The sequence below is a fragment of the Calypte anna genome, chromosome 21, assembly GCF_003957555.1.
Source record: "Calypte anna isolate BGI_N300 chromosome 21, bCalAnn1_v1.p, whole genome shotgun sequence".
NCBI classification, from domain to species: domain Eukaryota; kingdom Metazoa; phylum Chordata; class Aves; order Apodiformes; family Trochilidae; genus Calypte; species Calypte anna.
In genome coordinates this window covers 3,624,795-3,652,735 of record NC_044266.1, presented here as the reverse complement: position 1 = coordinate 3,652,735, position 27,941 = coordinate 3,624,795, and the positions used below count along the sequence as shown (strand labels likewise).

General features: G+C 51.8%; 2 protein-coding genes across 2 annotated transcripts in view; one reads left to right on the top strand and one right to left on the bottom strand.

Moving 5' to 3' along the window:
* The window catches only part of NOC2L (NOC2 like nucleolar associated transcriptional repressor), a 40,789-nt gene extending 34,043 nt beyond the window's left edge, over window positions 1-6,746 (bottom strand). Inside the window, 7 exon segments of the mRNA XM_030463659.1 lie at window positions 1,067-1,145; window positions 2,500-2,590; window positions 3,809-3,926; window positions 4,564-4,680; window positions 5,227-5,398; window positions 6,406-6,567; window positions 6,696-6,746. Coding sequence (XP_030319519.1) covers window positions 1,067-1,145; window positions 2,500-2,590; window positions 3,809-3,926; window positions 4,564-4,680; window positions 5,227-5,398; window positions 6,406-6,567; window positions 6,696-6,715 — 759 coding nt within the window. The 5' untranslated portion in view covers window positions 6,716-6,746.
* Window positions 6,747-6,904: 158 nt separating this feature from the next.
* KLHL17 (kelch like family member 17) lies at window positions 6,905-27,453 on the top strand. Its single transcript, XM_030463805.1, has 12 exons — window positions 6,905-7,161; window positions 15,121-15,373; window positions 16,024-16,145; window positions 16,587-16,808; window positions 17,763-17,879; window positions 18,647-18,860; window positions 18,951-19,095; window positions 20,195-20,362; window positions 20,670-20,758; window positions 21,889-21,962; window positions 23,340-23,521; window positions 24,040-27,453. The coding sequence occupies exons 2-12, from the start codon at window positions 15,163-15,165 to the stop codon at window positions 24,266-24,268; spliced, it is 1,773 nt and encodes a 590-aa protein (XP_030319665.1). The 5' UTR covers window positions 6,905-7,161; window positions 15,121-15,162; the 3' UTR covers window positions 24,269-27,453.
* The last annotated feature ends 488 nt before the right edge of the window (window positions 27,454-27,941 follow it).

Below are 27,941 nucleotides of genomic sequence, written 5' to 3'. Positions count from 1 at the left end.
GGAGTGAGGGCACTCAGACACACACAGAGGGCCAGGGATGACTTCACTGCAACTGCATTGCCAGTTTGTCCTTTCCTACTGCAATCTTCTGCTGGCAAGAGGCACCACAACTTCAGAAAAAAGCTTTACTGATCAAATGCTCTTTCTGCCAAGTCATTCTGTCAGCTTAAAGCTAAGAGATACCAGCACTTTCTTTTTCTTTCCTCATATCCTGCAGCTTTTGAATAATGATTTTCGATGTTTTTGTTTGGTTGTAAGTATTGCAAATTTGGGGATGCAAATCTCAAAAAAAAATATTTAAATTGAGACAGAAATTTTCTTCAGGAGTAATCTTTGAATTGTCTCAAACACTAGGCATCAGCATCTTTGGATGGATGGGATATCCTAGTGGGATGGAGCATAATTGTATTTGGAGATGTCATTTGTGAGGTTATTAATATAATATCTTAGCATTTACTGCAAGAAGTGGCAAGATCATAGCAAAAAAATGGAATTAAAGATGCAAAATGCAGGAGCACAGCATTACAAACTGCTTTAAAGCCCACTGAGTATTAATTTTTCAGACAAATCATGAAAGAGCTGCCAGAGTATTAACCTAGACTTTCTTTACTGACTACTTACTTTGGTCCACTCATCCTATTGGCCTCTAAATTGTTAGTTAGACCAAGTACTTCCAAAACAAGACAAGGAACTGGACAGACACACAAATCTTAGATACTAAAGGCTCTGAGACTCAGCAAGATTCCATCTGCTCACTGCAGTCTCAGCCAGCAAGTTTTATTTATTCTCCACTACAGCAGAAGGCATGGAACCCACTACCCAGAGATCCCAGAATTGTGATGCCCAGGAAATCATCCTCCAACTGGAGTAACTGCCTTTTCAATGGGAAAAGAGGCTACACTGCTCCTTGCCTTATTAAACAACTGATTGTTGGGCTCTCCTTTTAGCATTCCTGTTTACAGATGCAAAAAAGTCCATCTGCCTAACTTCAAAATAACCTGGACAAAAGCCCAGGGATGCACAGACTGACCCCAGTCCCACAAACATGCTGGATGGAAGTTCTTACCTGGATGGTAGAGCTGAGGAACACTTTTATGTCCTGTCGCAGCTTGCTCCAGAGTGGGCTGGTGGAAGGGAGAACCAATCTGGAATTGAGCAAGAGTTGGGTTTAGCTCTAAAAAAACCCCATCAAATATATTTTGAGCAGAACAGAGCGAGTTCTTTCACTCAATCTTGCCATGGAGTAAAAACCACTGCTTGCAAAGCAAGAAGGAACAAGTTTGTCACTGGTGAAAAGGAATAATTCTACTCTGTAAAACCTGCCTGAAGCACAGCATTAGAAAATTCATTTCAAAGAACTTCCCAACAGAGTCTCAAATCTCTGGAAGTGTGATACAGGGAGCTGTGACAGCCAGAAAGCTTCCTGGAGAGCTGAATCCTTTACACTTCCAGTCAGATGTTCCACAGACACTGTCTGAGAACACAGCAGGCTGACCTTGGGCAAAAAGTCTATTTTTAGGATTAAACTAGTTGCAAGATTTTCTCAGTCTCTTCTAAACTTCTGTCACTGCACTCAGGAAGCATTGCCCCCAGGGCCATCCCAAAATTGAGACACAGTCTGTACCAGTCAGGCCTGGAGAGGAAAGAGGTTGGTATTTACACAAAGAACTGGAATTTCCTTCTCAGACTAAGCACCACTGTCATCAAGGAACCCAGGATGTAGATCCCTTTTCTCTTCATCTGTAACAGGGAAACTAAAAATAATTGCCAGAAAAATGGACTGAAATGTACTGAAAACACTTCTGAAAGGCATTCTGTTCTCACTCTACCCAACAATGTGAAAAAGAAGAGCTATAACTATGACTCAAGTAACAAAACTGTATCCAGATGAAACTCTGGGATAAAAATCCAGCAAGAGTTCAGACTGGTACTTAGGAATTTCCAGCACCTTTCCCAGTAGCTCCTGGGTAAGCCATGCTGATACCTACTCAATTTTGGGTCCAGCCTGAGTCTGAAATTCTTTGAGCACCAACCCATGCAAAAGACAGAATTCCCAGCTCCCAGCCAGCACCTAAGACCTCAAAACTGTTATTCCTTCTCTCTAGTCAGAGCACATTGCATCACCAAACGTGGTACAGAGGTACTGCACCAATGCTGCTCTTCTGGCAAAGAATTTATTGTCCTGTTCTTTGCACAGCTGGATGCTTGTTGTCATTCCACCTATGCTCTAACTCAGTGTTCCTGAGTGCAAGCACATGCAATTCCAGATCTTCTGTTGAAGCCACAGGACCTCTGCAAAAGGCTGGAATCTTAATACAACAGAGGACACACTTCTGGTGAAAAAAGGAAGACTCTGGGTAAGATCTCTGTGAATATAATCAGGCAACTTGTGCTTGGGAAGAGCTGTCACCTTTTGCCAGCTTCACAGCCAGGTTGTGGTCCTGAAAAACCCAGAGCAGCTTTCTCTTACCCACAGATCTCAAATCTCCTCAGACTTACTTTAGTTTGTTCTTTGGGGTTTTCAGAAGAAGCAGCTCCTGCAGGTAGTGGAAGAGGTCCCGGATACAGAAGGACACAAGGGCATTGAACACTGGTTAAAAAAAGTCAGGAAACCATTTGTAAATGATATTCCATACATGCTTGGTTTCTCAGCTAACTTGAAAAGAGCTCCCCAAGAAACTGAAGCCTGTAATTGTCAGAGCAGAACTGCTGTGCTTCCACGTGCTTCTGGAAAACCTAAATTTGTCTTACACTAGAATTTTTTATCTAAACAGCAAGATTATAACTGATAGCTTTCTGGCAAAGGGACCTCTCTTTGCTCCCATCAAGCACAAAACCACCTTGACCCAGGACTAGAAGTCTTATACTACCATCAATGCCCCAAAAACAGAGTAAGAATGAAAGGCACTTTTTAAAAAATAGAAAAAAAAAGGTCACATGAACTGACATGTGAATTCTTTGTAATGTCTTGCATTAAAGAATGAGATTTTACCAAAAGCAATGAAAGAGACAGAAACTCTGCTGGGCCAGAAAGGATTAAAGAGAACACATGGGTTTAGAGCAGTCCTTCCCCACAGTGCCAGTTCCAGATGGCACACAACAACAAGCTGATAAACCACAGGCAGAAGGGATCAGCTAACTTAGTGGTAAAAGTAATCAGGCTGCAGATCATAGTCTCTGAGACACTGACCAAGATATTTCCCTCTCAGCCATTCTGCTGAGAGTCTGAAACAAGACTGTCTGCAAAACCTGGAGCTTATGCAAAAGGAAGCTAGACTGGAAAGAGGTTGCACCTCTTTTGTCCTACAGGCATGAAAATCCTGTTGGAAAAACCAGACATGCAGAATTTTGAGAGGTCCTGGCTAGGGGAATGTGAGCTTGACAGTGCAACTGAACTCTGGATTGTTGTGAAGTTATAGAATATATTGGAATGACTTCAAATAATCTTGCAGGGTTAAGCTCTAAATGAGAACAGCTAAAAGCTGCAGCAAAAGTTGTCCCCAAAAATATGCACTATGAACCAGTACCTAACTTTAACTGCACTCTAGGAAGTCTGGTGACTGAAGGGTGGGACTCTCCTCACAGCCTGCAAGCATAGCTGCTCCAGACATGCACACCAGGAGCTACACCCACACCCTGGGACACCAGCAAGGTACCACTGAATGGTCTCACCACCAGGAGGAAGATAAGCTACTTAAGTGAAATGAAGCCTAAGAAAGGGTAAGTTAAGTCCCACCAGAACTTATCTCCACCTTCCAATAGCAAAGCCTTCCCTTCTCTCACAGAAGTAGTAAGGTGATCAACTCACCTGAAGCATCAGTGACTTGAAACTTGCTGGGATCAGCCCCATGATCTCCTTTGGTGGTTGCTACAGCTGCTTTGAAGGCTTGAGTGATTTCATGGAAAAGTTTTGGTGTTAGGTTTCTCTGGGGAAAGAAGAAAAGGGGTTGCTGAGGAGCAAAAGCAAACAATATTCTGAAACTGAAGCACGACTGGGACAGGAGTATTGGAGTTCATTCTGATTGCTAAACCAGCTCCATTCTATAATGCCAAAGAAAAAATGTCAAAGCAGTGCTAACAAAATGCTAACAGCCTTCACCTGCTCTAAAATGGGCTTCTTATTGGTTGGGGGTTGAGAAGCAATGAATCAACTGCAAGCAACTATCCAATTTGACCTTTCCCTCCCCCTCTCAGTCAGCAGTAAGCCATTCCATCACAACTCAAAATATGACTAAAAAAGTTCTCAGAGCTGCCAAAGGCAGATTGCTCAGCAAGAGAATGACAAATCCAAAGTTTACCATTCTGACCTCTTTTGAGCTGCCCAGATTTCTCTAGCTTCTCCCTCAGCTGGAGTGCAAGCACTCCAATCTTGCATCCCAAGAAAAATTACAAAGACAACTCATGCTGAAGTAGCAAGAGGTCTATGAGCATGACCTTGTAAGTAGGACATACATCCTCTCTGTAGGTTTTTGTGAAAGATGAACAAATTGAAAGTTAATCTCTTAGAAACAGTAACACATGGGGAAGAATGTTTCAAGGAAAATGCTCAAGTGCCCTGCTCACCTCCGCACATTTTTTCCATCGTTCAACCATTTTCAGGCTCACAGGGATGAGACTGACTCTCTTCCGTTTGACTTTTTCCTCTTCTTCATCATCTTCTTCATCTTCATCACTTGCTTCCTAGAGAAGTCAACACCAAGGCTGAGAAAAGGCTTCTACAATTCTGGTCCCACCTCTATCCCTGAGCAGCTACTGAAGAGGAAAGCAGCCAGTGGTGAATTCTATTGATGCTGTTATCAGCACTTTGTGTAAAGCACTGATGAAATCGTGCATTACAAATTCCAAAAAAGCTACTTAAGCCCTGCAGCTTTGTTACATCAATACAACTTGCAAGAACATCACACATCAAGGAAAAAAAACTGTATCACTTGAGACACAACAAGCTCTCACTGGGAAAGAAAACACAAAAACAGAGCCAAAGAGAAGACACACTCTTAGGCTCTTTTCACAATCTTTAACAAACTCCTCCTGCTCAGTTCAAACCCACAGCTCATTTCTGGATTACAGATTTGTGCACCTCCTGGTGATCTTTTAGGAAGCCCCTCTCCAGACATCTGTGCCACTGTGAGCCCAAACATACTTGGGCCTTGCATTCAACTTAAATACTTAACATGCAAATAACTGAAATAACAATTGATTTCTGCACTCCAAAAGAGGGCCTGGTACCTCCAGTGTATCAGGTGGTACATGAAACTTCTCCTCCTCCTCCTCAGAACTGTCTGAAGCATCAAAATTCAGCAACGTGCGATCGTTTTCCTCCAAAAACTTGTAAAATTCAGGATCTTTGTCCTTCAGCCGGGAGAGCTGATCTTTATGTTCAGATGCCTTTCCCTTCTTCCTGGCAGATGAGAATTGACATGCATTTGTTCATTGCTCAAAACTCTGCTGTAGGAAAAAACAGGCAATTTATGGGCACTGAAGCACACCTGGGGCTAATGTGACTGATGAGGGGTTGCTGGGGCATTTAACACCTGCTGCAGAGGACTTGGGAAAGGCTATTTTCACTCAGCACTAAGAAGTCTTCATAGCAAAGTCCCAAGCTGTCTTGGGGTACTGAAAAGAGGTCACAAAAACACCTTGTAAAGCCACAAAAAAAACAAAAAACAAATTGTTTCTCTATTTAGTAGAATCATAGTACAGTTTGGGTTGGAAGGGACCTTCACAGGCCAGCAGTCTGACCTCTCAGCCGTGGGCAGGGACATCTTCAGCTCAGCCAGGTTACAGAATCATTGATTTTTCAAGGTTGGAAGGGACCTTTAAGATCATCCAGCTCCAAACCCCTGCCATGGATAGGGACATTTCCAAGATCAGGTTGCTCAGAGCTTTATCCAACCTGGCCTTGAGCATTTCCAGGCATCTGCCACCTCTCTGGGCAACATGGGCTTCAGGATCCTCATTAAAAGAATTTCTTCATTACATCGAGGCTGAATCAATTTAAGCCTTTTAATTTAAACCCTTTCAATTTAAACCATCACCCCCTGTCCCATCACTTGCAGGCCCTACTAAAATGTTTGTTCTCCACCTTTAATATAATATTCAAAGGCTGCCACAAAGAAACCTTTTTTTCTCAGAATTAACCCAGCAAGGGCTTCATAAGGAACACTGAAGCACTGGGACACTGAGAAATCCGACAACGAAAGCCCAGGAAAATCTTATGAGCTCCTAAAAAAAAATTTATTTGGCTCTTCATGACCATTACCAGAGCTGAAGGGCCTCGGCACCATTTCCTACCTGCAGATGCTTTCAGGGGCAGCAAACACACCCGAACCGGGGACAGACCGACCCGGTTCTGCCCGAGCTGTCCCCAGAGGAGCCCTCTGGGGCCCCCTCCGGGCCCTCCCTCACCTCACAGCCGCCGGGCCCTTCCCCTCCGCCGCCTTCCCGCTCCGCCGCCTCCGGGCCGCGGTTCCCTTGCTGGGCCTGGCGTCCTCCTCCTCCGAACCGCCCTCAGGTTCCGACCCAAACCCGGCCGTGAGGAACTCATCCACGCTCAGCTCCCCCAGGCTCCTGCAGAGAAGAACATGAGAGGGGGGGGGGGGTTAAAAAAAAGCTCAGCGACGAACCGGGCCGATAGCACCGGTCCTGTCCGCTACCGAACCGTGCCCGGCGGTACCGCATCCCAACCCGATTCCCACCTCTTGCCGGCTGTCGCCATGCTGCCTCCCGCATGGCCCCGCTTCCGCTCCCGGGCTGCAGCGCGGCTGAGAGGCGGCCCCTGCCCCCGGTACCGCCTCTGGTACCGCCCCCGGTACCGCCCCTGCCCGGACCCCCCCACCCCGGCTCCGGCGGCCGGGCCGTGGGGCTGCCCCAGCCCGCCCCCTCCCCACCCACTCATTCCCCCCCCCCCAAACCCCGCAGGACGGGGCCCCGCACCCGGTGAGTGACAGCGGGATTTAACCGAACCGAACCGGGCCGGGGTTATTCCGGGTGAAGGGAGGAAACCGCAGCCACGGGGCCGCCCCATCCCAGGTTCCGTCCCGCCGCCAGCCAAGGAGGAGCCGCTCCCCTGCACCTGCCCCGTTTCCCCGCCGCGGGGCCGGCGGCAGCGGTTCGGGCATCGCGGTTCCCCGTAGCATCCCGCGGGCCGGGCTGACCGGAACCGTGAGTACCGCCAGGGCACGGCCCTGCCGCTGCCCACATCCCTCTTGCTACCCGAGGCAGCAGAACCGGGCACCCGGACCCCGAGGGCACCCGGACCCCTATGGCACCTGAACCCCGCGGGACCGCCCCGGGCCCGGCGGCGGAGGGGGCGGATGGGGGGCAGGGAGGTTACCGGGGTGCATAGGACCCCCCCAAGGAGCTCCTCTTTGCTCCCCATCACTCCCGTCCCCCCCCGGAGAGCAAGTTTGTCCGGTGGGGTCCACCCCATCACGGCTGGGGGAGAACCGGAGCCGTTCCCCATCGGCTCCATCTCTCAGCACCTCGGCCGGAGCTCCGGAGGTCGGCAGCGTCCCGGTGCTCAGCGTGGGCTCTTTTCTGAGTCCTCTGCCAAGTCCTTGGTAAAGGAAAAAGCTGCAGCTTGGAGCCCTGCGAGGTGCTGAGGCCCCGGGAAGAGCTGCGGGGGTTTGTGCCCCTGGTGGCTTTGCTGACCCTCGGTGCAGCCACACGGGGCTATTGAGTCTCATTGGATGGTGGGGAGGTGAAGGGCACAAGGAGAAACGTTTCCGTGGATTTTCTGGCAACTTGGAGAGATGAGAAAGCATGAGGCAGGGAGTTTTGGGGTTTTTAGTTGGTTTGTTGCTTTTTTTTCTGGCCTCTGCAGTGACCATTTGGGCAGAGGGCTCTCCTCGAGGGAGCATCTTCCATCTACAACATCCCTGTTCATAGGGGTGGTCCTGGGGAGCAGCAGGATGGTTTGGTTCTGGTGGCTGAGCAAATAAATCCCTTCTGAGGAGTGCTGGCCCCGGGACCTTGGCTTCTTTACAGCAAGGAAGAAATGCAGCAGTCTGGTGGCTGTCACTGCTTTCTGCGTGTCAGTCCCTGGCCACCGACTCGGGGGACTTCGGTGCCAAGGCACAAAACTGCAGAAGTGGTGGCCCTGGTTTTGTGGGGTCTCTGTAAACGCAACCCCTTTGAGTTCAGTGGCTGCTGAGCACTGTCTTGGGGTGCTCTTGGTTGCTGGAGAGCAGAAGGGAGGTTGGTTCTGGAGTGATTCAGCAGCATGTGGGTATCTGCAGGGGGTTGATTCTGGCAGTCTCACCTGATGGAGGTGACTTGTGGCCCCCCAGGGCTGGGCACAGCTGAAATGAGCCCCAGAGAGCTGCTGCCCCTTTGCAGGATGGATGAGCTGGAGGCACAGCTGCATTTAAAAATGGAAGGAGGAATGGAGCCTCCACAACAGATTTGGGATGTCTGTGGATTAGCATTTTGCACCAGGATGTTCCTGTTTGTAAGAAGTTCACTATTGGGTGACTTCTAACAGTTTTGGTTACAGTCACTATAGCCAAACAATCACCTCCTTGAAATTTCTCCCCTCTGCACCCCAAGTTCCTCTCTTGACCCAGGAGCATCTGCTGGACATACTTCATTCAGCATGGCAGGGAGTAAGACTCTTGGAGATCATGGGTGCAAAGATCTGAGTTTTCTTCTTGAGAACTGACTTGTGAATCCCTGCAGACAGCAGGCCAGGAGCTGACAGGCATATCAGTCACCTGCTGTCTTGGCTTGAGAGTCTAGGATCCAAATGGACTTTCCCTTTAGCATCTGGGGTTGCTGGGATGGTCCCTTATGCTTTCTGTCAGCTGAGGTCAGCTTGGTGAGGGTGGCAATGGCCTGTCTGCTCTGCCAGCCTGTCTGCTGGCCATTCCACTCCCATCAGCACCCAGCTGGGTCTCTGTAGATGGAGTGGGATGTGAAAAATCAGGGCAGACATGCTCTGAAGACTGGATATGTGCTGAGGAGACTGTTCTGGTCTTGCTTTGCTGCATTTTGGGCTCAGCAGCTCACAAATCAAACAGCCAGGCTGGAGTCTCAGTGCTGGCTTCTGGATTTTCTCTGGAGTTAGAATCTTGCCTCCAAACCCTTTCTGCTTGGGTTGCTAGAACTGGCTGCAAACCACACTGCCTCCTCTAAAGGATGTGACTCCTCAGGGACAGGAATTCAAGGTCCTTCAGCTGAAATTCCCAGGGTTTGGGACCTGCTGGCCTTGGCAGGCCCCCAGCATACCAGCAAACTCAAGGCCATTATGTCACATGCTCCTCATAGCTCGGTTTTCATGTGCTGCTGCCTGCAAGAAGATGTGAGGGAATTCTCTTAATTGTTCCCTGGCTCCAAAAAAAGGCTCCCACTGCTGCACAGTATGAAGCACTGAGCTTGTTCAGCAGAGGAAATGCAGATCTGCTTACGTGGTCTGGTACATCTGCCTTGCCAAGCCATGCTATGACTGAGGCTGGCAGGAGGCTTTGTAAACTCTCCATAAATGTGCCAAGTCTTTACAAAAGGGATGAGGCAGCTGGTCACCTCCTGGTTCAGGGAGTCACTCATGAGCACAGGGCATCAGCAGGAGCATTGTCCTCTGGCTTAGCTGTCTGTGACTGATCCACTTGCAGCCAGGAGGTCCCAGTGCTTTTTTCCTTCTTTCCTAACCTCCTGCACGAAGTCAGCTTTCCCTTTGGAAGCCCTGCAGGAGCTCATGCTGGGTCTCAACCAGGTTCATCCCTCATGGCTGGTGTCAGGGCATTGCTGAGCAGTAGCCACCTGCTCTGAACTGGCCCACTGCCACCTGCTCAAGACACCAGCACCTTGCATGGAGGACAGGTAAAGGGCAGGAGCCCTCTCTGAGTAGCTGCTGGCCAAGGATGTTGCAGGCAAGAAGCTCCTGGGCAAGTCTAGGAGCCAGGAATATTAAAATCATCTGCTGCAGGCTGCCTTCAGTGCCCCAAGCACTCTCCTCTTGCCTGTTTACCTGTCTGAAAAATGAGTTAGGGACAGGCATGTCTGTCACAGAGGAAGTTAGAGGGAGCTCAGGAATACCACAGTGATGGATAATGCAGCTGAAGATGTGAACTGTCACTGCTGGCTGGAGGGGCAGCTTGCTTGATGCCTCTGTGTGGAGGTTTGACACTGCTTGGGCCATAAAACAGCACTGGATGCAGCAGCAGCTCCTCTCCTGCATCTGCTGGGGGATGCTGGGAGGGGGGGGAATTAGGACATGACCCACATTTGCAGTCCATTGGAGAGGCAAAGGGCTCCTTTTGCTTAGATTTTGGTCTGCTTTGTGCTGCACTACAGGAGCTGCTGCCTAATCCCAGTGCAGCTGGAGAGCTGCACATTTTGCTGAGCATCTCAAAATATCAGCTGCTCTCCATTTTTCCTTTCTCCCTAACATGGGGATTCAACAGTACCAAGCCTGTTCAGACCCTGACCCTTACAACCAAATGACCCAAAATGTTAGCACAGATGCCTCTAAATCCCTCAACCACAGAGTCCTGCTTGGAGCTGCTGTCATTCCCTGCGTGCCAAATGCTGAAGGTGAAAGCTGAATTTGGAGATGTCTGCAGGAAGAATTGCTGCTTGTGCAATGAGGAGGGAGAAGGCTGTGTACCCGGGTAGGTGCTCAGCAGCCTGGATACCCTTTATCCCTTCTGGATGTGGGAATGTCCCTGGGCAGGTACTGAGGCTCTCTCTGCCTTGTGCTCTCTCCCAGCTAAAGGACAGAGCAACTCTGAGCTGAGTTTCCAAACAAAACTCCCCACAATTAATGGGGAGAGGCTTTAATTAGAGAAGACCCCCAGCCTTCTGTGTTCACCAGAGCTGGTTGATTACAACCCACTGAGCTGCTGAAAGGCACTGACTTGGACAATGTGCTGAGAGCCCTCCTTGCCTGAAGCCAGCACTGTGTCTGTGCTGGAGAGCTGGCGACTCTGGGCAGCTTTTCCCCCCTCCCTTCTATCTTCCCCATCCCCTTGCTGAGGCTCCACATCCTCTCTGGCAGCTTGTCACTTCTCTGCAGATGTCTAGACAGGAGGATTCAGTGCGTGTCAGTTGTGCCTAATTCATTATATATATTAAAAAAAACAACAAAAACCAACACAAAACCCAACCCCCACAAGACCAACCCAAACCCTGCTGAGCACTGGGGATTCTCAGTCTTGCAGACTCAGCTGCCGTGCCTTGTGCTGCCTTGAGGCTGGCTCAGAGCAGATTAATTCCTCTGATTTCAGGAGCTGTGTGCTCCTCACCTTCCCACCTGTAGCAGGGGGGCTTGGGGAAGGGAAGGCAGACATGGGCAGGGGCAGTGCTGGCAGCAGGAGCAGAAGAGAGAGGAGATGGAGAGGAGTGCTTGGGGCTGAGGTGTGTGCTCCTTGTCTCTCCTTGCAGCTCATCCCAGTTGTGTGTTAAGTCTCATTTCCATCAATATTTGCAGCCCTGACCTCCGGGTATGTGCAGCTGGAAATCAGCTGTCACTCTAGCTGTGACAGGACCTGCAGGTCAGAGCATCAGGTTCACTTGCTGGGCCTGAACTATTAAGGTCCCTCTGCTTCCTGACAACTCCTGGCTCTTCTGGGCTGAACAGGCAATTAACCTTTTATTAAAAAGTCTGAATGTGAGCTGCTGCACACTGCCTGTGTCTGTCTGAATTCCCTGGGTGCAGGTAAAGTGGTACAAGGCTGAGAAGGGCCTGAGCCCCAAAGTGGTGTATTGAGGAGGAGAGAATTTTCTGCTAGTATCAGTGATGCTAATGTGACAGGTCCTGCTGGGGACAGTTGCCCAATTTGGGTGCCTGCTTTGCATCTGGGTCCTGGGTATATATTTATATATATTTATATTTATATATTTATTATTTCCAGTCCTCTTTGATAATATTTATTGTGGGGAAGGGAGCAGGAAAGGTGGGAATGCAATATATTTTCTAATGGGCAGTGCCAAGCCCTATTTAAGAAGCAAGAATTAGGGATATACAATTGCAGGATGCTGCTTAGGATCAACCAATGGCCTGTGACACCTCTCAGTGGGATTAAAACCAAGAATTTTGATATCTGGTGTAGAGGAGATGGAGATGGATTTAGAAGCAGCAGTTCCTGTCTGTGTCTCCAGTGTCAAGCTCCTTGGTCCCCAGCATCTGTCCAGCTGTACAGGATGTGTTTTTATGGTCTCCTAGCTAGCCTGGCAGACATCAAATCTCCATCCCAGCTGTCAACAAAAAGCCATTCTCCAGAGCCTTCCTGGGGAAAGGGCAGGCTCTGAACTTTTCCCTGGAGGATACTCAGTTCCCTGCTTATTGCTCAGCACGCTTCTTTTCATTCTCAGCAAAATATGGGGGGTTTGTGCAAAGAGAACAGACCTCCCTTTGGGCAGGGATCATTTGCATTAATTAACAGAGCTGTTATGCATGGCCACACTCTGTCGCATAGGAGCCAAACAAATGCCTCCTTTTTTTTTTTTTTAATTTTTTTTTTGTCATAATCCAAGAGTTATTACAAGTCAGCCCCTGCATCCATTATAGCTGATGTGGAACACGTGCATCCATGCTGCTGCATGCTCCACAGAAGTGGGCTTGTGTTTCCTTCCCCCCACTGGGGTTCTGGACACTGCTTTACTGTCTCTTGTGGTCCAGGCTCTGGTCCTCATTAATTACATCTTAGCAGCACACACAGACCTTCATTTCCAGGGGGTTGTGGGTGGAGAGGGGAATGAACAATAGTTGGGCTCAATCTCTTGGCCGTGGGAATCATGGCAAGGAGAGACAGTGTCACCCTTGTCACTTTCTGCATTTGTCCTTGCCCTGAGTTTGCAGGGTTGGGAAGAGACCCCAGTGTTCCCAACCCTATTTGGGAATGGGTTTGATGACTGTGATGCCAGCACCTCAACCTTCAGGCTGCTGTGCCCTCTGATCCCATGCAAGATGGGACCAGGCAAGTGGTTCCATCTTCTCCCTGCTCTTCTGTCCTGTCCTGAATTGTCCTCTCTGGTCCTTCCTCCACTGCAGAGCTGGGAGCTTCCATCCTTTTTCCAGCACCCAGGAGGGGTGAGTGCTCTCTGTTAGAGCTGGGGCAGGACTTAAATCCTGATGGGGAGAAGGATGCTCAACAGTGTATTAAAAAGATAAACCAGAGCAGATCAGGAAACCCCCCAGGCTGGCAGCTAAGGAGGGAAGTAGAGGTGAGGAAGCACTGTCTGCCCTCTGCTGCAACACCAGGCCTGGGAAAAGAGCTGTTGAACCCTGCTAGAGGTGCTGATAATTATAAACCACCTCTGTGAGGGCACCTCTCATCCAGCAGTGTCCACAGATGTGGATTAACCTGCTGAGGGTGTCCTAGGGATGCTGAATCTTTCCAAAAACCCCAGCTGAGGGGTGTGGGAGGAGAAGGCCAGCAGACTCAGGGGTCCTTCTTCCCCATCAAGGGCACAGAGGCATCCTCCCCTCATTGCTGGAAAGCATCAGCTTGTATCTTTGCCTTGTACCCATGAGTCTTTCCTGCTGACAGGGACACAAGGAACCTCATCTCACTCAGATGATGCAAATAGAAGAGGGCATTGCAGGATTCTCTCCCGCTCAGGAAAGATGTTTATTCATATTTTATTTTTTTTTCTTCCTCCCCCAGACTCTAGTACGTGGTACAACTGCTATTTAAGAAGGAATAGAAGGCTGCATTCGTGGCTGAGCAGGCACAGCATGGTGGGTTTCTATTTTTAGGCTCAGCACTGCTGGAGATGTGTAGGTGTTGTGAGGAACAGAGAGGCAGAGGGGATCCTCTCGCCGTAGGGATGCGGGGGCAGGCACACGAGTGCAGCACACAGGCTTTTTTTTTCTTTCCCCTTCCTTCAAGCTGCCTTTTTTTTTCCTGCTCCCTCCCCTTTTTTCCTCCTGCTGCTCAGTCATTCTCTCTTCACGCCCCCCCCTTTTCTTTGGGTGCTGCTGGCAGGGAGAGAGCCTTTTGAGCAGCCTAAATGCAGTCAGCATGGAAAGAGGAAAATAAATGGCTGTATCTCCTGGGGAGGTAATTTTGGGATTTTGTGATTTCATTGAGTTGATTCCCCTGCTGCTTCCCTGGGCTGTCCCAGATTGTGTGAAAGAACCATCCTGCTCCATGCTCAGTGGTGTGTACGTGTGCAGACTGAGTTCTGCTGCCCCATCAGCATCTCTGCTCTTGGCTGTCTGTCTGTCCCTCCTCTCAGCCTGCTCCAACCAAACCCCCCTGGAGCTCATTGTTACCCCCTAAAGGACAGGGCAGGGTCTTAGCTGGGGCTGCTTCAGGGAGATTTAGGAGCTCTGCCAGGCTGGTGCTGGAGCAGGGCTGTTTGGGGCTGTGGTGAGGTTGGATGTGCCTGGGGAGAGGGAAGTGGGGCTCAGGATCCTGTTTCCTACCTGGCCACTGGGAATTCTCAGCCTCTGTCCAAAGAGAGGCCTAAAATATAAAATGGGCAGGAAGAGATGAATCCTAGGTCTGGAGCATCCTATACTGGAACTGTAGAGCTCTGTGCTGCAGTTGCCTTTGTCCCCTGGCTTATCCCCCTATCTGAATTTTGTGGGCACAGGAAAGCCAGCAGCTCCCTGAGTTCAACTTCTGAAGGCAGGCACATGGATTTGAAATCTCCTGGGTTCTTCTGGAAGGGAACAGCCAGCACGTGAAGAGCTGTGGTGCAGAACATCACTCTTGCCTTTTAGGATACAGGATTCCCTGGTTATTTTTGGCTTAGGCTAATCAGGGTTGTCATGTTGGCTGTCTCTAGTGGTCTGGTTAAGCTGTGTCTGATCAATGCAGGACTGGCAGGCCCTGGTGAAGGAAATGGGCATGGGAATGTGCTTTGCTAGGGGGATTTGGAGAGGGAAATCAGTGTGTGTATGTTGGAGGGCAGTACCCTTCTGAAGGCAGATGTATCAACCTGGAGAGGAGCACAGCTGGGAAGCAGTGAGCATCACAGAGCAGAGGAGTCTCAGCATCACTTTGCATCACTTGTGTTCTCCAGGGGCTGTCTCCTCCCTGACATGGTTTATGAGTAGGATGATGTTTGCTGATCTTGTGTGGGGTCTTTGAGCAGTGGTGGGTGTCCTTGGGGATGTCCTGGGACTGGAACAATTGCTGCCTGGGTAATGCTTTGCTTTTCCTCTCCTGTCAGTGTCTCTGAGAAGGGACAAACCCCCACCTCCCACCTGCAGCTATGGAAGGGGGTGTGCAGCTCCTCAACCGTGATGGCCACAGCATCTCCCACAACTCCAAGAGGCACTATCACGATGCCTTCGTCTGCATGAACCGCATGAGGCAGCGTGGGCTGCTCTGTGACATCGTGCTCCATGTGGGCACCAAGGAGATCAAAGCCCACAAGGTGGTGCTGGCGTCGTGCAGCCCGTACTTCCACGCCATGTTCACAAGCAAGTAGCTGCTCCTCCTCCCCATCACCCTGCTCCCCAAACCTTCTCTCCCCCTGCAGTCCCCCCCTCCTTTTTCTGTCTTTCTGCCAACTCTCACTGTCCTGCCCTGTGGAGGTGTGATGCCTGGATCTCACCTCTCTGCAGCACTATTCCTCATTTGCCTTCCTCCCCTGAAGCCCTTTGCCTGTAACCCCCTGCCCAGGATTCTTGATGCCCCTCCTGAGGCAGGGACCCCAGGCCTTAGAGTGGGTTCTTGTGATAGGATACTGGGAAATGACTTTAAACTGGGAGAGAGGAAATTGAGGTCAAACATTAGGAAGAAATTCTTGGCTGTCAGGGTGCTGAGCCCCTGGCCCAAGGTTGCCCAGAGAAGCTGTGGCTGCCCTATCCCTGGGGGTGTTGAAGGTTGGATGGGGCTTGGAGCAACCTGGGCTGGTGGGAGGTGTCCCTGACCATGGCAGCTCCATGGTTGGAGCTCCATGGTCTTTAAGGTCTCTTCCAACCCAAACCAGTCTGGGATTCAATTATTCCCCACGTCAAGAGGCAGATGGGAGGCCTTACTGGACTGTGGGGGTGGGTGCAGCTTGTTCCATGCATGGGAAACAATCCTGCTGTGGGACTTTGGTCATGCCTTGTGTCTGTTGTCACAGATGAGATGAGTGAGAGCCGCCAGACCCATGTGACACTGCATGACATTGACCCCCAGGCCCTGGAGCAGCTGGTGCAATATGCTTACACAGCTGAGATTGTGGTTGGAGAGGGGAACGTGCAGGTAGGAGCTTCCCCCCCAAAAAAAAATCCCTCTTGTCCACAAAACCATTCTGTACCAGACTTACCTCCTGGGGGCTCCTCTCTGCCTCTGCTCAGCACCTTTTGCTGCTGTTCTGTGATGGGACCTGCTTCTAGCAGTGGGTAGGGAGGTCACCTCCTCCAAGTGCTATGCCATGGCCAGGCCTAGTCCTGAGCGTCTGCCATTCTGCTGCCATTTCCTGGTCCGGGAGGGAGTTATGGGTATTATGGGTGTCCTTCTCAGCCCTTCTGTAGTTCAGTCCTCTTGGAAGCAAAGAATGCATTGTCCTCTATGTCCTTCTGCACCCATGGGTGCTCCATCAGCCTGTTCTGTGACTGACTAGCAGTGAGCTGAGGGTGAAAATGGTTTCCTTGCCCTGGAAACTCTCTTTTCCCCCCCTCCCAAATTCTTTCCCACTGCCAGACACTTCTTCCTGCTGCCAGCCTGCTTCAGCTCAATGGTGTGCGGGATGCTTGCTGCAAGTTCCTGCTCAGCCAGCTCGACCCATCCAACTGCCTGGGGATCCGGGGCTTTGCTGACACACACTCCTGCAGTGACCTCCTCAAATCTGCACACAAATATGTCCTCCAGCACTTCGTGGAGGTGTCCAAGACAGAGGAGTTCATGTTGCTGCCTCTTAAACAGGTGAGGTCCTCCTGGTGGGAGTGTGAAGGGATGGGAGCAGCAAAGCTTTGTCCTGTTCTGTCCTGGGAGAAACCTGTCACGAACCTGTGCTGAAGGGTTGGGCAGGGGAATGTACCCAGATACTCTGCTTGGGTCCTCTCTGTCTAATGGGAAGAATGCTGTGAGAGAGCAAGCTCAGTGGAGATGGTGGGAGGGTAGGATGGAGGAAAATCCCTGGTGCTTGCCAGATACCTCTTGAACATCTCTTGAGGAACACAGGCCAAGGAATAAGTCCTGGCTGCCCTGGTCAGAGCTCAGCTAATGTTTTCTGCTGCTCTTTGTGTGATGCTTGGCTGGCCCTTGGCTCCTCACTGCCTACAGGGTGGCCAGCAGGCATTCCCAGCCTTGCTCTGCATCATCCCAGCCTCTGTGGCCGCTCACCAGGACACAGACACTGCCCTTCCCTCCTTGTCAGAGCAGTGGGGTGCATGGATATGCGTCTCCACTTCCTGCAGCTCCATCGTCCTTGGCAAGTGAAGTGAGGGTGCTGGGAACAGCCAGGGCACCTGGCTCTGTCCCATGAAATATTGAAGGGCTGTGAGCAAGCAGAGTCATCTGCCTGCTCTCCCTGGTGTGGGCTGGAAGCATCAGGCAGTGCATTAGCCTCAGACACAGGAGGAGGAGAATGAGACAAGGAGGAGGATTGAGGGCAGAGCTGCAAGGAGAGGGGAGGCACAGCTGCACCTGCCTGGTTCTGGGGACCCAGTTGCTCTTTGGATCCTTCTACATCCCAGTGAGAATAGCTTGACACTACCAGCATCTCCAGGAGGCAGGGGCTCTCCCTCTGGCATTGCTCTTGTGCTGGGCCAGTTTCCTGCACGTGTGTGTGTGTTTGTGTTTGTGTGTGTGTGTGTGTGTCTCCTCACCTCCCAAACCATACCAACCAACACTTGTCCTTTCCACCCTGCTCTGTAGGTGCTGGACCTCATTTCTAGTGACAGCCTCAATGTGCCATCAGAGGAGGAGGTGTACCGGGCTGTGCTCAGCTGGGTCAGGCATGATGTGGACAGCAGAAGACAGCATGTCCCCAGGGTGAGTCTGCTGGGGGAGCTGACCTGGATCTACCAGCTCTGAGGGCCTGGGCTGGGTGGGTTCGTGGCTGCAGGAAGCTGCAGGATGGCCAGAGGGCAAGGGCAGCAGGTCCCTGCCACACCATTTCCAGCCCAGGCAGAGATGAGTGTGTTGCTGAGGAGGTTCAGTCTCACAGGGTGAAGTCCAAACTACTGGCAGATCCAAGGGGGATGCTCCTGGCAGCTTGGGCACTTGAAGCTCTGGAGAAGATGGGGGCAGGAGGAGAGGTCAGCCCTGCCTGCAGCCTTTCTGAGCTTTCACCTGCATCCTCAAACAAAAATTTGAGCAAGGACTTATTTTAACTCGTGCTTTTGTCTCCAGCAAGTCCAAGTGTTAATGCAGTGCTGCCAAGGCCAAACATGTCCCTCAGCACCACATCCACATGGGTTTGAAACCCCTCCAGGGATGGTGACCCCACCGCTGCTCTGGGCAGCCTCTTCCAGTGCTTGACAACCCTTTCCATGAAGAAACTTCTCCTAATACCTAATCCAAACCTCCCCCAGCACATCCTGAGGCCATTTCCCCCTGTCCTGTTGCTTGTTACTTGGGAGGACATAAGGGCTGAGTTGTTCCATGTGCTTTGGTGGCCTTTGTCACCAGCTGATTGTCCTGCCAAGTGAGCAGGATGACATCTCCAGGTGGAGTCAGCCTCACCAGGGTCCTTGGTGTTTGCGGGGGAGATTTTCTGGGGGAAAAATCCATGGAATGACTGATCCCTGCCCCCTCAGCTCATGAAGTGTGTGCGGCTGCCCCTGCTGAGCAGGGATTTCCTCATGAGCAACGTGGACACGGAGCTGCTGGTGAGGCATCACTCGGAGTGCAAGGACCTTCTGATTGAAGCCCTCAAGTACCACCTGATGCCAGAGCAGAGAGGGGTCCTCAGCAACAGCCGGATGAGGCCGCGGCGCTGCGAGGGGGCCAGCACTGTGCTCTTTGCCGTGGGTAAGGTCCTGTCACCTCCTCCCCTGGTTGTCACCCCCTTCCCAGGGCCTGGGGCTGTCCTTTGCTCTCTCTTTGCCATCCCTTGTGCAGGTGGGGGCAGCCTGTTTGCCATCCACGGAGACTGTGAAGCCTACGACACCCGGACGGACCGGTGGCACATGGTGGCCTCCATGTCAACCCGCAGGGCCAGGGTGGGAGTGGCAGCCATTGGGAACAAACTGTATGCTGTGGGAGGGTAAGGAGGGCAGGGGCATGCACAGGGACATGGGGGGCTTTGGTAGAGATGGGGGGGTTCCTTCAGCAGAGCTGGGGGGTTTCATTTGGTAGAGATGGAGGGAGTCCTTTTGGCAGAGCTGGGGGGTCCCTTGGCAGAACTGGGAGGGATCCCTTTGGTAGAGATGGGGGGGATTCCTTCTGCAGAGCTGGGAGGGGTCCTTTGGCAGAGCTGTGGAGGTTCGTTTGGTAGAGATGAGGGGGGCTCCTTCTGCAGAGCTGGGGGGGGTTCCTTTGGCAGAGCTGGGGGCATTCCTTTGGTAGAGCTTGGGGGGGTCTCTTTGGCAGAGCTGGGGGGGATCCCTTTGGTAGAGGTGGGGGGGTTCCCTTTAGCAGAGCTGGGGGGGTTCCTTTGATAGAGCTGGCAGGGATCCCTTCTGCAGAGCTTGGGGTTCCTTTGGCAGAACTTGGGGGGATCCCTTCAGCAGAGCTGTGGGGGTTCTTCTGGCAGAGCTGGGGGGGATCCTTTTGGTAGAGCTGTGAGGGATTCGTTTGGTAGAGCTGGGGGGGGATCCCTTCTGCAGAGCTTGGGGGGATTCCTTCAGCAGAACTGGGGGAGGATTCCTTCAGCAGAACTGGGGGTATCCGTTCAGTTGAGTTTGGGAGGGGATCCCTTTGGCAGAGCCAGTGGTGAGAGCACACAAAGCCACCTTGAGATGTCCAGCAGAGCCTCCCAGGGTGAAGCAATCCTGTCCCTGGGGTACTAACTGCAGGAGAAGCAACTCAGAATTACCTCAGAATGCCCCTGAAGCTGCCAGCAGGCAGTTTTCTAGCTCTGGTGGTGGTGATGTCCTGTGTCCTCCCAGTTGCCTTCACCTGATGTGCAGGCTGATGGTCAGAGCCTGCTGCCTCCCGAGCCCACCTCAGGACCTGCTGCTGTCACTGCAGCCCCCAGGAGGGCTCTGCACTTTCAGCAGCTGCTCTATGCCTTAAAAAAGCTGGGCAGGGGGGAGAGGAAGGGTTGGTGAACAGGACCCAAGGCTTCTGGTTGACTCCAGAGCTGTAGAAGTAGCATTGCAGGCTTTCCACCTCCTACATGTTCTCCCTTTTTCCCCTTACAGCTATGATGGGACCTCTGATTTGGCCACAGTGGAGTCCTACGATCCTGTCACCAACTGCTGGCAACCTGAGGTGTCCATGGGCACCAGGAGGAGCTGCCTGGGTGTAGCAGCACTTCACGGGCTTCTCTACGCTGCTGGGGGGTACGATGGGGCCTCGTGCCTCAACAGGTAGGGGATTGCCTTGCTAGAGGCTCCTCCACTGCTCCTGCATGCACTGTCCTTGGCACTATGTGCCTGGGGAGCCCCCAGGGCCACTGCCTTTGGCCTGGGCAAAGTTTTTTTTCAGCGGCCAAACCGTTTTGTTAACCCTCTGCCTCAACAGCGCCCAGCTTTTCTCACTCCTTCCCTCTATTTTCCCTGTCCGTTCCCAAGCCTCCTTGGGAGCTGCCCCCCGAGGGCCTCTGTGTGTCAAAGAGTTTTGGCCTGGGCTTTGCCATTGTCACCCCTTATGTCCCTTTGTCCCTCCCTGCTGCAGCGCGGAGCGGTACGACCCTCTGACCGGCACCTGGACCTCCATCGCTGCCATGAGCACCAGGAGACGCTACGTCCGGGTGGCAACTTTAGGTGGGTGATGGCCTGAGGACCTGTCTGACCTCTGTCCTGACCATATCTTCCATTTCTTCTTGCTGCTTGGGGTTTTTTTGATTCTGTTTTAGTTCGTGCTCCTTTATCCCAGATTCCCCGGCTGGCAGTCCGGGTGGCCCAAGCTGTTCCGCTCATCCTGATGCATTCCCCATCCTCTCTTCTCCTCCCTGATCTCCCTTGGGTTTTATCTCATTCTGGAGGTAGCTCCTGAGGGGATGCACAGCTTGTTCCTCAGCTCTTTTGGGCCTCTTCTGCTTTGGAACAAGAGAGCTGGCTGCAGCTGATCACCTGTCCCTGGAAAGGAAGGAGCAACATTATTAGTCCTTCATTATAAAAGCAAGGCAGTCATTTTAATGGTGATCCCAGCAGTAGTGTGGGGTCAAAGCTACCTCTGCCAGGGGTGTCACATTAGGTGGAATGCTGTAATGTCTCCTAAGTCCCCTTAGGAGCTCAGTCTGTAAGGAGGATGCAGCAGGAGAACTGGTCACTGATTAGTGCAGCCATGGGGTTAATGCAGGGACCAGTCCCCACCCTTAGCAGGTACTGGACCTCCCTAAGGATGCTCCCCACATCCCAGGAATTGCTGTGCATCCATGGGGTTAAAGCAGGGACCAGTCCCTACCCTTAGCAGGTGCTGGACCTCCCTAGGGATGCTCCCCAGATCCCAGGAACTGCTGTGCCATGTCCCTGTGGTCCCTCTCCCCTGCCCTGTTCACTGGTTTCAGTTCTCTGTGCTGACTCAGAGGTCCCCTTCCCTCCATCACCAGCTCAGACTCTGCTTGCCATGGCTTTTACTGGCATTCCAGTGCTAAAAATAACTCCTTGCTCTGGTGGGGAGAGCTTGCAGCTCCCATGATGAGGAGGTCAAGAAGCAGCAGGCAAATGAGCTCTTTGGGAAGCTTGCAGTGTGGCAGAGAAATTGCCTGATGAATATTTCACCAGGGAATGAAATATTGGGAGCATCCTGGCTGGGGGAGCCAGGCTGAGAGGAACTTGGATGCCTGGGGAGGGGGACAGCTGTATGGGGACACAAGAGTTGTGGGAGGTGGTGCTGGGACTGGGGTCGTGCTCCTGAGCTAACTTCTGGGCATCTGTGTCTGTCTTTGCAGAAGGGAACCTCTATGCTGTTGGGGGATATGACAGCTCATCCCACTTAGCCACAGTAGAGAAGTATGAGCCCCAGGTAAATACAAGAGAGAACAACATGCTTGGGAACCCTTTTCCTTTCCTGAAAGGGCCCTGCAGAAAGCTGAGGGCCACTAGAAGTTGCTAGAGAACTTAGGAGACAGTGAGAGATCACCTCTTACAGCATTTTCCTGGTTGGAAAAGACTTTTTAAGATTTTCAAATCCAGCCGTTAACCCAGCGCTGCCAAGTCCAATGTTAAACCATATTCCTAAGCACCACACCTCCATAGCTTTTAAATCCCTCCAGGGATGGTGAATCAGCCACCAGCTACACACACAGAGTCTCTGAGCAAACTGCTGCTGACGCTTAATATGTGGCCACTTCCCAGTAAAGTCTTGCAGTGGCCATGGAGCAGAAGGTGTGGCCTATGCAGCTCAGACCTGCCTGACACCTTGCAGACTTGAGCCACCATGTGTGGCTGTGAGATGGTGTGGGGATCAAGCCTCTCCCCAACTCTTCTGCAGGGGCTGAGTGCCCAGGGTGCAGTCCAGAGCAGAATGAGCCAAAGCTCAGTTCCTGAGCCAGTCAGCAAAAGTGTCTGCAGCTCTTCCTGCAGGGGAGTTGGTGGGAAAGAACTGGGTGCCCCCAAAAGTGTTTCTGGGGGAAGACTGCTGTAGAATCACAGAATCAGCCAGGTTAGAAAGGACCTCTGAGATCAGCAAGTCCAACCCTTGAGCCCTTAGCCCATGGCACTGAGTGCCACATTCAGTCCCTTCTTAAAAACCTCCAGGGATGGAGAATCCACCCCCTCCCTGGGCAGCCCATTCCAATGCCTGATCACCCTCTCTGGAAATAATTTCTTCCTAATATCCAACCTAACCCTCCCCTGGCAGAGCTGAAGCCCATGCCCTCTTATCTGACCGATATCTGCCTGGGAGAAGAGCCCAACCCCCCCCCCCCTGGTTCCCACCTCCTTTCAGGGAGCTGTAGAGAGTGATGAGGTCTCCTCTGAGCCTCCTCTTCTCCAGCCTGAACACCCCCAGCTCCCTCAGCCCTTCCTCACAGGACTTGTGCTGGATCCCTTCACAGCCTCCTTGCTCTTCTCTGGACCTGCTCCAGCACCTCAATCTCCTTCCTGAGCTGAGGGGCTCAGAACTGGACACAGGACTCAAGCTGTGGCGTCACCAGGGCTGAGTACAGGGGTAGAATCCCTTCCCTGGACCTCTGGCCACGCTGTTCCTGATAGAGGCCAGGATGCCCTTGGCCACCTGGGCACACTGCTGGCTTATGGTCACCTTCCTGTCAATCCAGACTCCCAGATCCCTTTCTATGTCAGGTTAGAGCAGGACTGATGTTGAAAAAAAAACCAACCCCAAACCCAACCAAACCAAACTTGTCCATCTGGCTCATGCCCAACCCTTGGCAATTCTCAGATCAACACCTGGAGCCCCATTGCCAACATGCTGAGCCGCCGGAGCAGCGCAGGGGTGGCTGTGCTGGAGGGGATGCTCTACGTGGCTGGTGGCAACGATGGGACCAGTTGCCTTAACTCTGTTGAGCGTTACAACCCCAAAACCAACACGTGGGAGAGCGTGGCACCCATGAACATCCGCAGGTAAAGGAGCTCTGCCTCTGCCCCCTGCTCCCGGGGGAGCTTCTGGAGAGCTTTGCCTTGCTTGGAGAGGAGGTGGGGGGCTGCAGGGGAGGGATGGTGCTGCTGTGCCTGGAGGGAAGAGCAGGGACCTCCTGCTTTAGGGATTTTCTGTAGAGGGGTTTCTTCTCAGTCTGCATGGCCATAAAGAGGTAGAGCTGGCTGAGGGCACTCTGGAGATCTTGCTTGGCTGCTGGAGGATTTAATGCTTGAAGTCCAAGGATTTCTAGGCTCCTGGGTATTGCTTAGAGGAGGCATTTCTCCAGTGGGAGGAGGGTGCCAGAGTGAGGGGGAAGATCTGATGCTCTGTACTGCACTCTGCCCAGTAATTAATTTTCACTGGGTATTTGTGAGGCTGAGCACTCCCTTTTGTGGGTGGCAGAACTCTGAGCTGCCCTGCACCCCACATAATGCCATTTTTGAGCTTCACACACATCCACACACACACACCCCTTCCCGTGGTCTCTTCATGGTTGTTCCAGGAGCACCCACGACCTGGTGGCCATGGATGGGTGGCTGTATGCAGTGGGTGGCAACGATGGGAGCTCCAGCCTCAACTCCATTGAGAAGTACAACCCCCGGACCAACAAGTGGGTGGCAGCCTCCTGCATGTTTACCCGGCGGAGCAGCGTGGGGGTGGCTGTGCTGGAACTCCTCAACTTCCCACCCCCTTCCTCGCCCACCCTCTCAGTGTCTTCAACGAGCCTTTGACAAAGACTCAGGACCTACCTCACCTGAAGGGGACAGGGGTAGCAGGGGGAGTGCAGACCAAGCCTGGCCCTCCCCGCGGGGCAGCTGCTCGCTGGAGGAGGAGGAGGAGGAGGAAGGGGTTTGGCTGTTGCCTTGAGCCCTAGCACTTCTGTTACACCCCCCACTCCCCCCCACCCCCAAAGCCATCCCCACACTTGGTGCACACATGGGATCAGCACGACCACAGCAGTTAGAAATGTGCTTCCTGGGCCAGCACCCTCCTTCTGGAGGGTGAGGAGAGGGGGTGTCCTCTGCTCCGTTCAGACCCATCTCACCCGTCCCCCAAAGGCCGTGTATTTTCTTTGGGGAGGGGAAACTTTCAACCATTGCTGCTTCTTGGATTCATGTGATCCATCTGGTGCCACACATCTGAGCACAGCCAGCCTTGGAGGCTTCCAGGAGGCCAGGGCGGGGTGATGGACTGCACTCCTCCCAAGGACAGGGCTGAATGTCAGACCACTCCTCTGAATGTCACTGTAGCCAAACTTCTGACCAAACCTTTTGTGCACTGTTAAGGACTCTGAGGCCACCCTCTGGTTCTCACTGGTGTCTGATTGATGCCTTAAAACACACATACAAAAGAAGCCCAGCTTAAGGGACAGGGCCTGGAAGAGGTGAAGTTTGGAGACAAAACTGGATGGAAGCAGCACCCAGAACCCTCCTGCAGCATTTCCCTACCTGGCTGACCCCATCTCTGACACTGGGATCCCAGCTGAGCACTGGGTGACCTCGGGTGCATCCATGCCACTGCTGTCCCAGGTTCCAGTGACTCTGCAGCTGCCTGCTCTCTGGGAATGGATCATCCTGTTTGCTGTTCCCCTCTCTGCAAAGCAGATTCTGGGTTAATGGAAAGGTTCATAAGCAAGAACAGTCCAGCCTTCTAAATGAAGAGGATTGCCTGGCATTACTTTTTTTGGGGTGTTAATTTTTGCCTTTTTGTTTGTTTGTTTGAACACTAACTTTTAATTTTTAATGACTTTGTATCCCTTTATTTTTCACACTACCCTGGTATTCCCCATCCCATCTGCTTTTCAAGGAGCAGAAGGGATGCAATTACTTTTCTCATTTGTTGATGAGATGATGACTGTGTCCTGGAGACATTCTCTATAGATGTGTGTGTGAGATACTGTATGCACAGTGAAAACAGCCAGAAAAGGGACCATTTGCAATTAGCAACTCCCTGGCAATTAAGCAATCACTTTAATTAGCTAAAGGTTGAATAAATTAGTACTGTAAGTGACAGTCCTGGACCCACCTGTGCCACGGAGCCTCTGGGTGGTGTTTGCAATGCATGTACTGTAGGGTGTGTGTGAGAGCCTTGAGCTGAGATCTATTATCAGTTGTTCTCCACATTATAGAGGAATGACTCAACCACTGGTACCTCAGTAGTTTTCATATGTAGCATTGGAAATAATGGTTTAAGTGTTTATTTTGAACTAATTCCTCTAGCCTGTTGCCCCTGCTCCTTCTCATTTCTCATTTACAGACTTCAGATTTCACTTCTGATGGCATTTGCTGAACTAAATTTTCAAGGAGATTGAGATTTCTTCTTCTTTTTTTTTTTTTCTTCTTTGGAGTCAAAGGAGAGTAACAGGGACTCCCCAACTTAAGCCAATTTTTACAGTGATCTGATTTCTCCTGGATGGGTGCCTGCATGTTTTGCAAGCTCACTTACAGTGCCTAATGTTGGACACCTAAAATTGCCATCAGCTTCTGAAAATCCAGGCTACTTCTCCCCCTAGCCTCTCCCCAAGAACAGTCTGGGCTTCTCAGGCTGAGGAGGCCTTTTTGGCTTTTAGAACAGACTCTGAATTCACTTTCCATCCCCCTCTCACTTGCCAAACCTCTGCCCCAGCCTCTCCCAGCTCAGCAGAGGACCCTGCACCTCTCCAGGCAGGTTGCCTCTTGGTGAATGTGGCAGAAGGGCTGCCCTGAGCAGGTTTCATTGGTCTGGTTTGCTCAAAGAAACAATGAAATCAGTGAAGTCTGCTCTGTTCCTCATGAGTTGAGGTCTCAATCCTTATCTTTCCATTCCTCTAACCAATGTCAGGATTTCAGTCTACTGCAGGACTCGTATCAAGGTGCCCCTGGCTCTCAGGTTCTCTTTGAGGGCAGATCAGTCTAAAAGCCCCAGGGCCATGTCAGAAGTGAAAGGTTCTGGTGCTGAGCCCTGGCCCAACATGCTGAGGTGCTGCTGAAGGGACAGACAGGGCTGATTTCAGCAAGGAATGAGTTGTCACAGCAGTGGCTCAGCAGCTGGTCTGACAGGGGGGAGGAAACAGAACCAGAGAGGAAGTGAGCAGTGTAGAAGGCTGAGGAGAGTTTTTGTTCCATGTTCCCTTGGCCCCCCTGGCAATCTTTAGCAATTTCTATTTAGAGATGGTAAGCAGTGCTGTCCTTCCCCCTGAGGACCAGGGAAAGGGGCAGTGTGACTCCTGCCACCTACCACTTGGGTCCTGAGCAGTATCACCACTGAGCCTGTTTGCAGAAACCTGGGGATGAGGAGGGAGAGAGCCTTTTGTGTCTCTGATGTCCTAACTATGCAGGTGCTCACTGCTTTCCTGTAAAAGAGAAAGAAGGAAGGAAAGGGCAAAATAGTTCCCCAGCAGCTTGCTGGGGGCCCAGAGCACCCTGACCCACACTGTGTGGACACGAGGTGTCAGAATCTGCCCTGGGAGGTCCCAGGGTGGAATTGCTTCTGGTGCTGCACATCCCTTGCTGGGCAGGAGGCCTTGGAGGGGATGTGTGTCTGTGTCTGTCTGTCTGTGCTTAGTCCCCTGCCTCAGGGGAGGAGAACTGTCAACTGTGCGTGGCTTCTCTGCCAGTTTTAGTTTGTGGTGTCTCACCCAAAATGTTCTTTGTGTGATATTTTTCCCACTTGGGCTTTTCCCCAGCAGGGGAGCATCCCTGAGGGGGGGGGGCTCCAGGCTGTGTGTGTTGATGTGTTTCACCCAGGGACCCCTTTGTCACTCTGCAGTGACACAGCAAGGCCAGGCAGGAGCTCTTGCCCCAGCGTGGGGTGAGAGGTTCACTTGGTCCTCCTGGTAGCAGACCTGGACTCCTCCATCTCAACCTCTTGTCACTTTGATTTCTCTGTAAGGTATCTGACTTATTTATGTGGAACTCTGTTTCTCTGAATTTTTTGCACTACATGGGATTGGGGAGGGGATACAAGCAATAGAAGCCAACATGTACAATAAAGATGTTTTCTTGAATACTGGATCCTGCCTCTTTGCATCCTTCCATTTCCCTTCTCTGGCCCTGCTCCTGTGGAGGCAGAATTCTCCATGTGCCCTGCACAGGGGTGGGCAAGGAGCTGCCCGTGTGGAGATCTCTGGGGGCAGCCACTCCAGGCTTTGATTTGCACAGAGCAGGGACAGACTTCCACCTGGAGGCCACTTTGTGCTGACCCTGCTGTTGTGGACATCAGCAGAGGAGCCAAAACGAGCTTCAAAGTCCCACAGGTGAGCTAAAAAGAGCAGCTTTCAGCCCAGGTCCTGGCCCAGGAGGTTGTCCTTTGGACAAGGATCTTCCTATTCCCAGAGTGGATGCTATGCTGGGGCTGCACCTTCACCCTACTCCCAGAAAAAGAGCAGGGCAGAGGTGCTGATGGTGTTGGAGACCACTGGGACAA

Bases quoted from the DNA above. Each gene is read 5' to 3' on its own strand.
- KLHL17 (XM_030463805.1), top strand. From the start codon at position 15,163: ATGGAAGGGGGTGTGCAGCTCCTCAACCGTGATGGCCACAGCATCTCC. The intron at 17,880-18,646 runs GTGAGTCTGCTG...CTGCCCCCTCAG, and splicing joins GAAGACAGCATGTCCCCAGG to CTCATGAAGTGTGTGCGGCT. The intron at 21,963-23,339 runs GTAAATACAAGA...GGCAATTCTCAG, and splicing joins TAGAGAAGTATGAGCCCCAG to ATCAACACCTGGAGCCCCAT.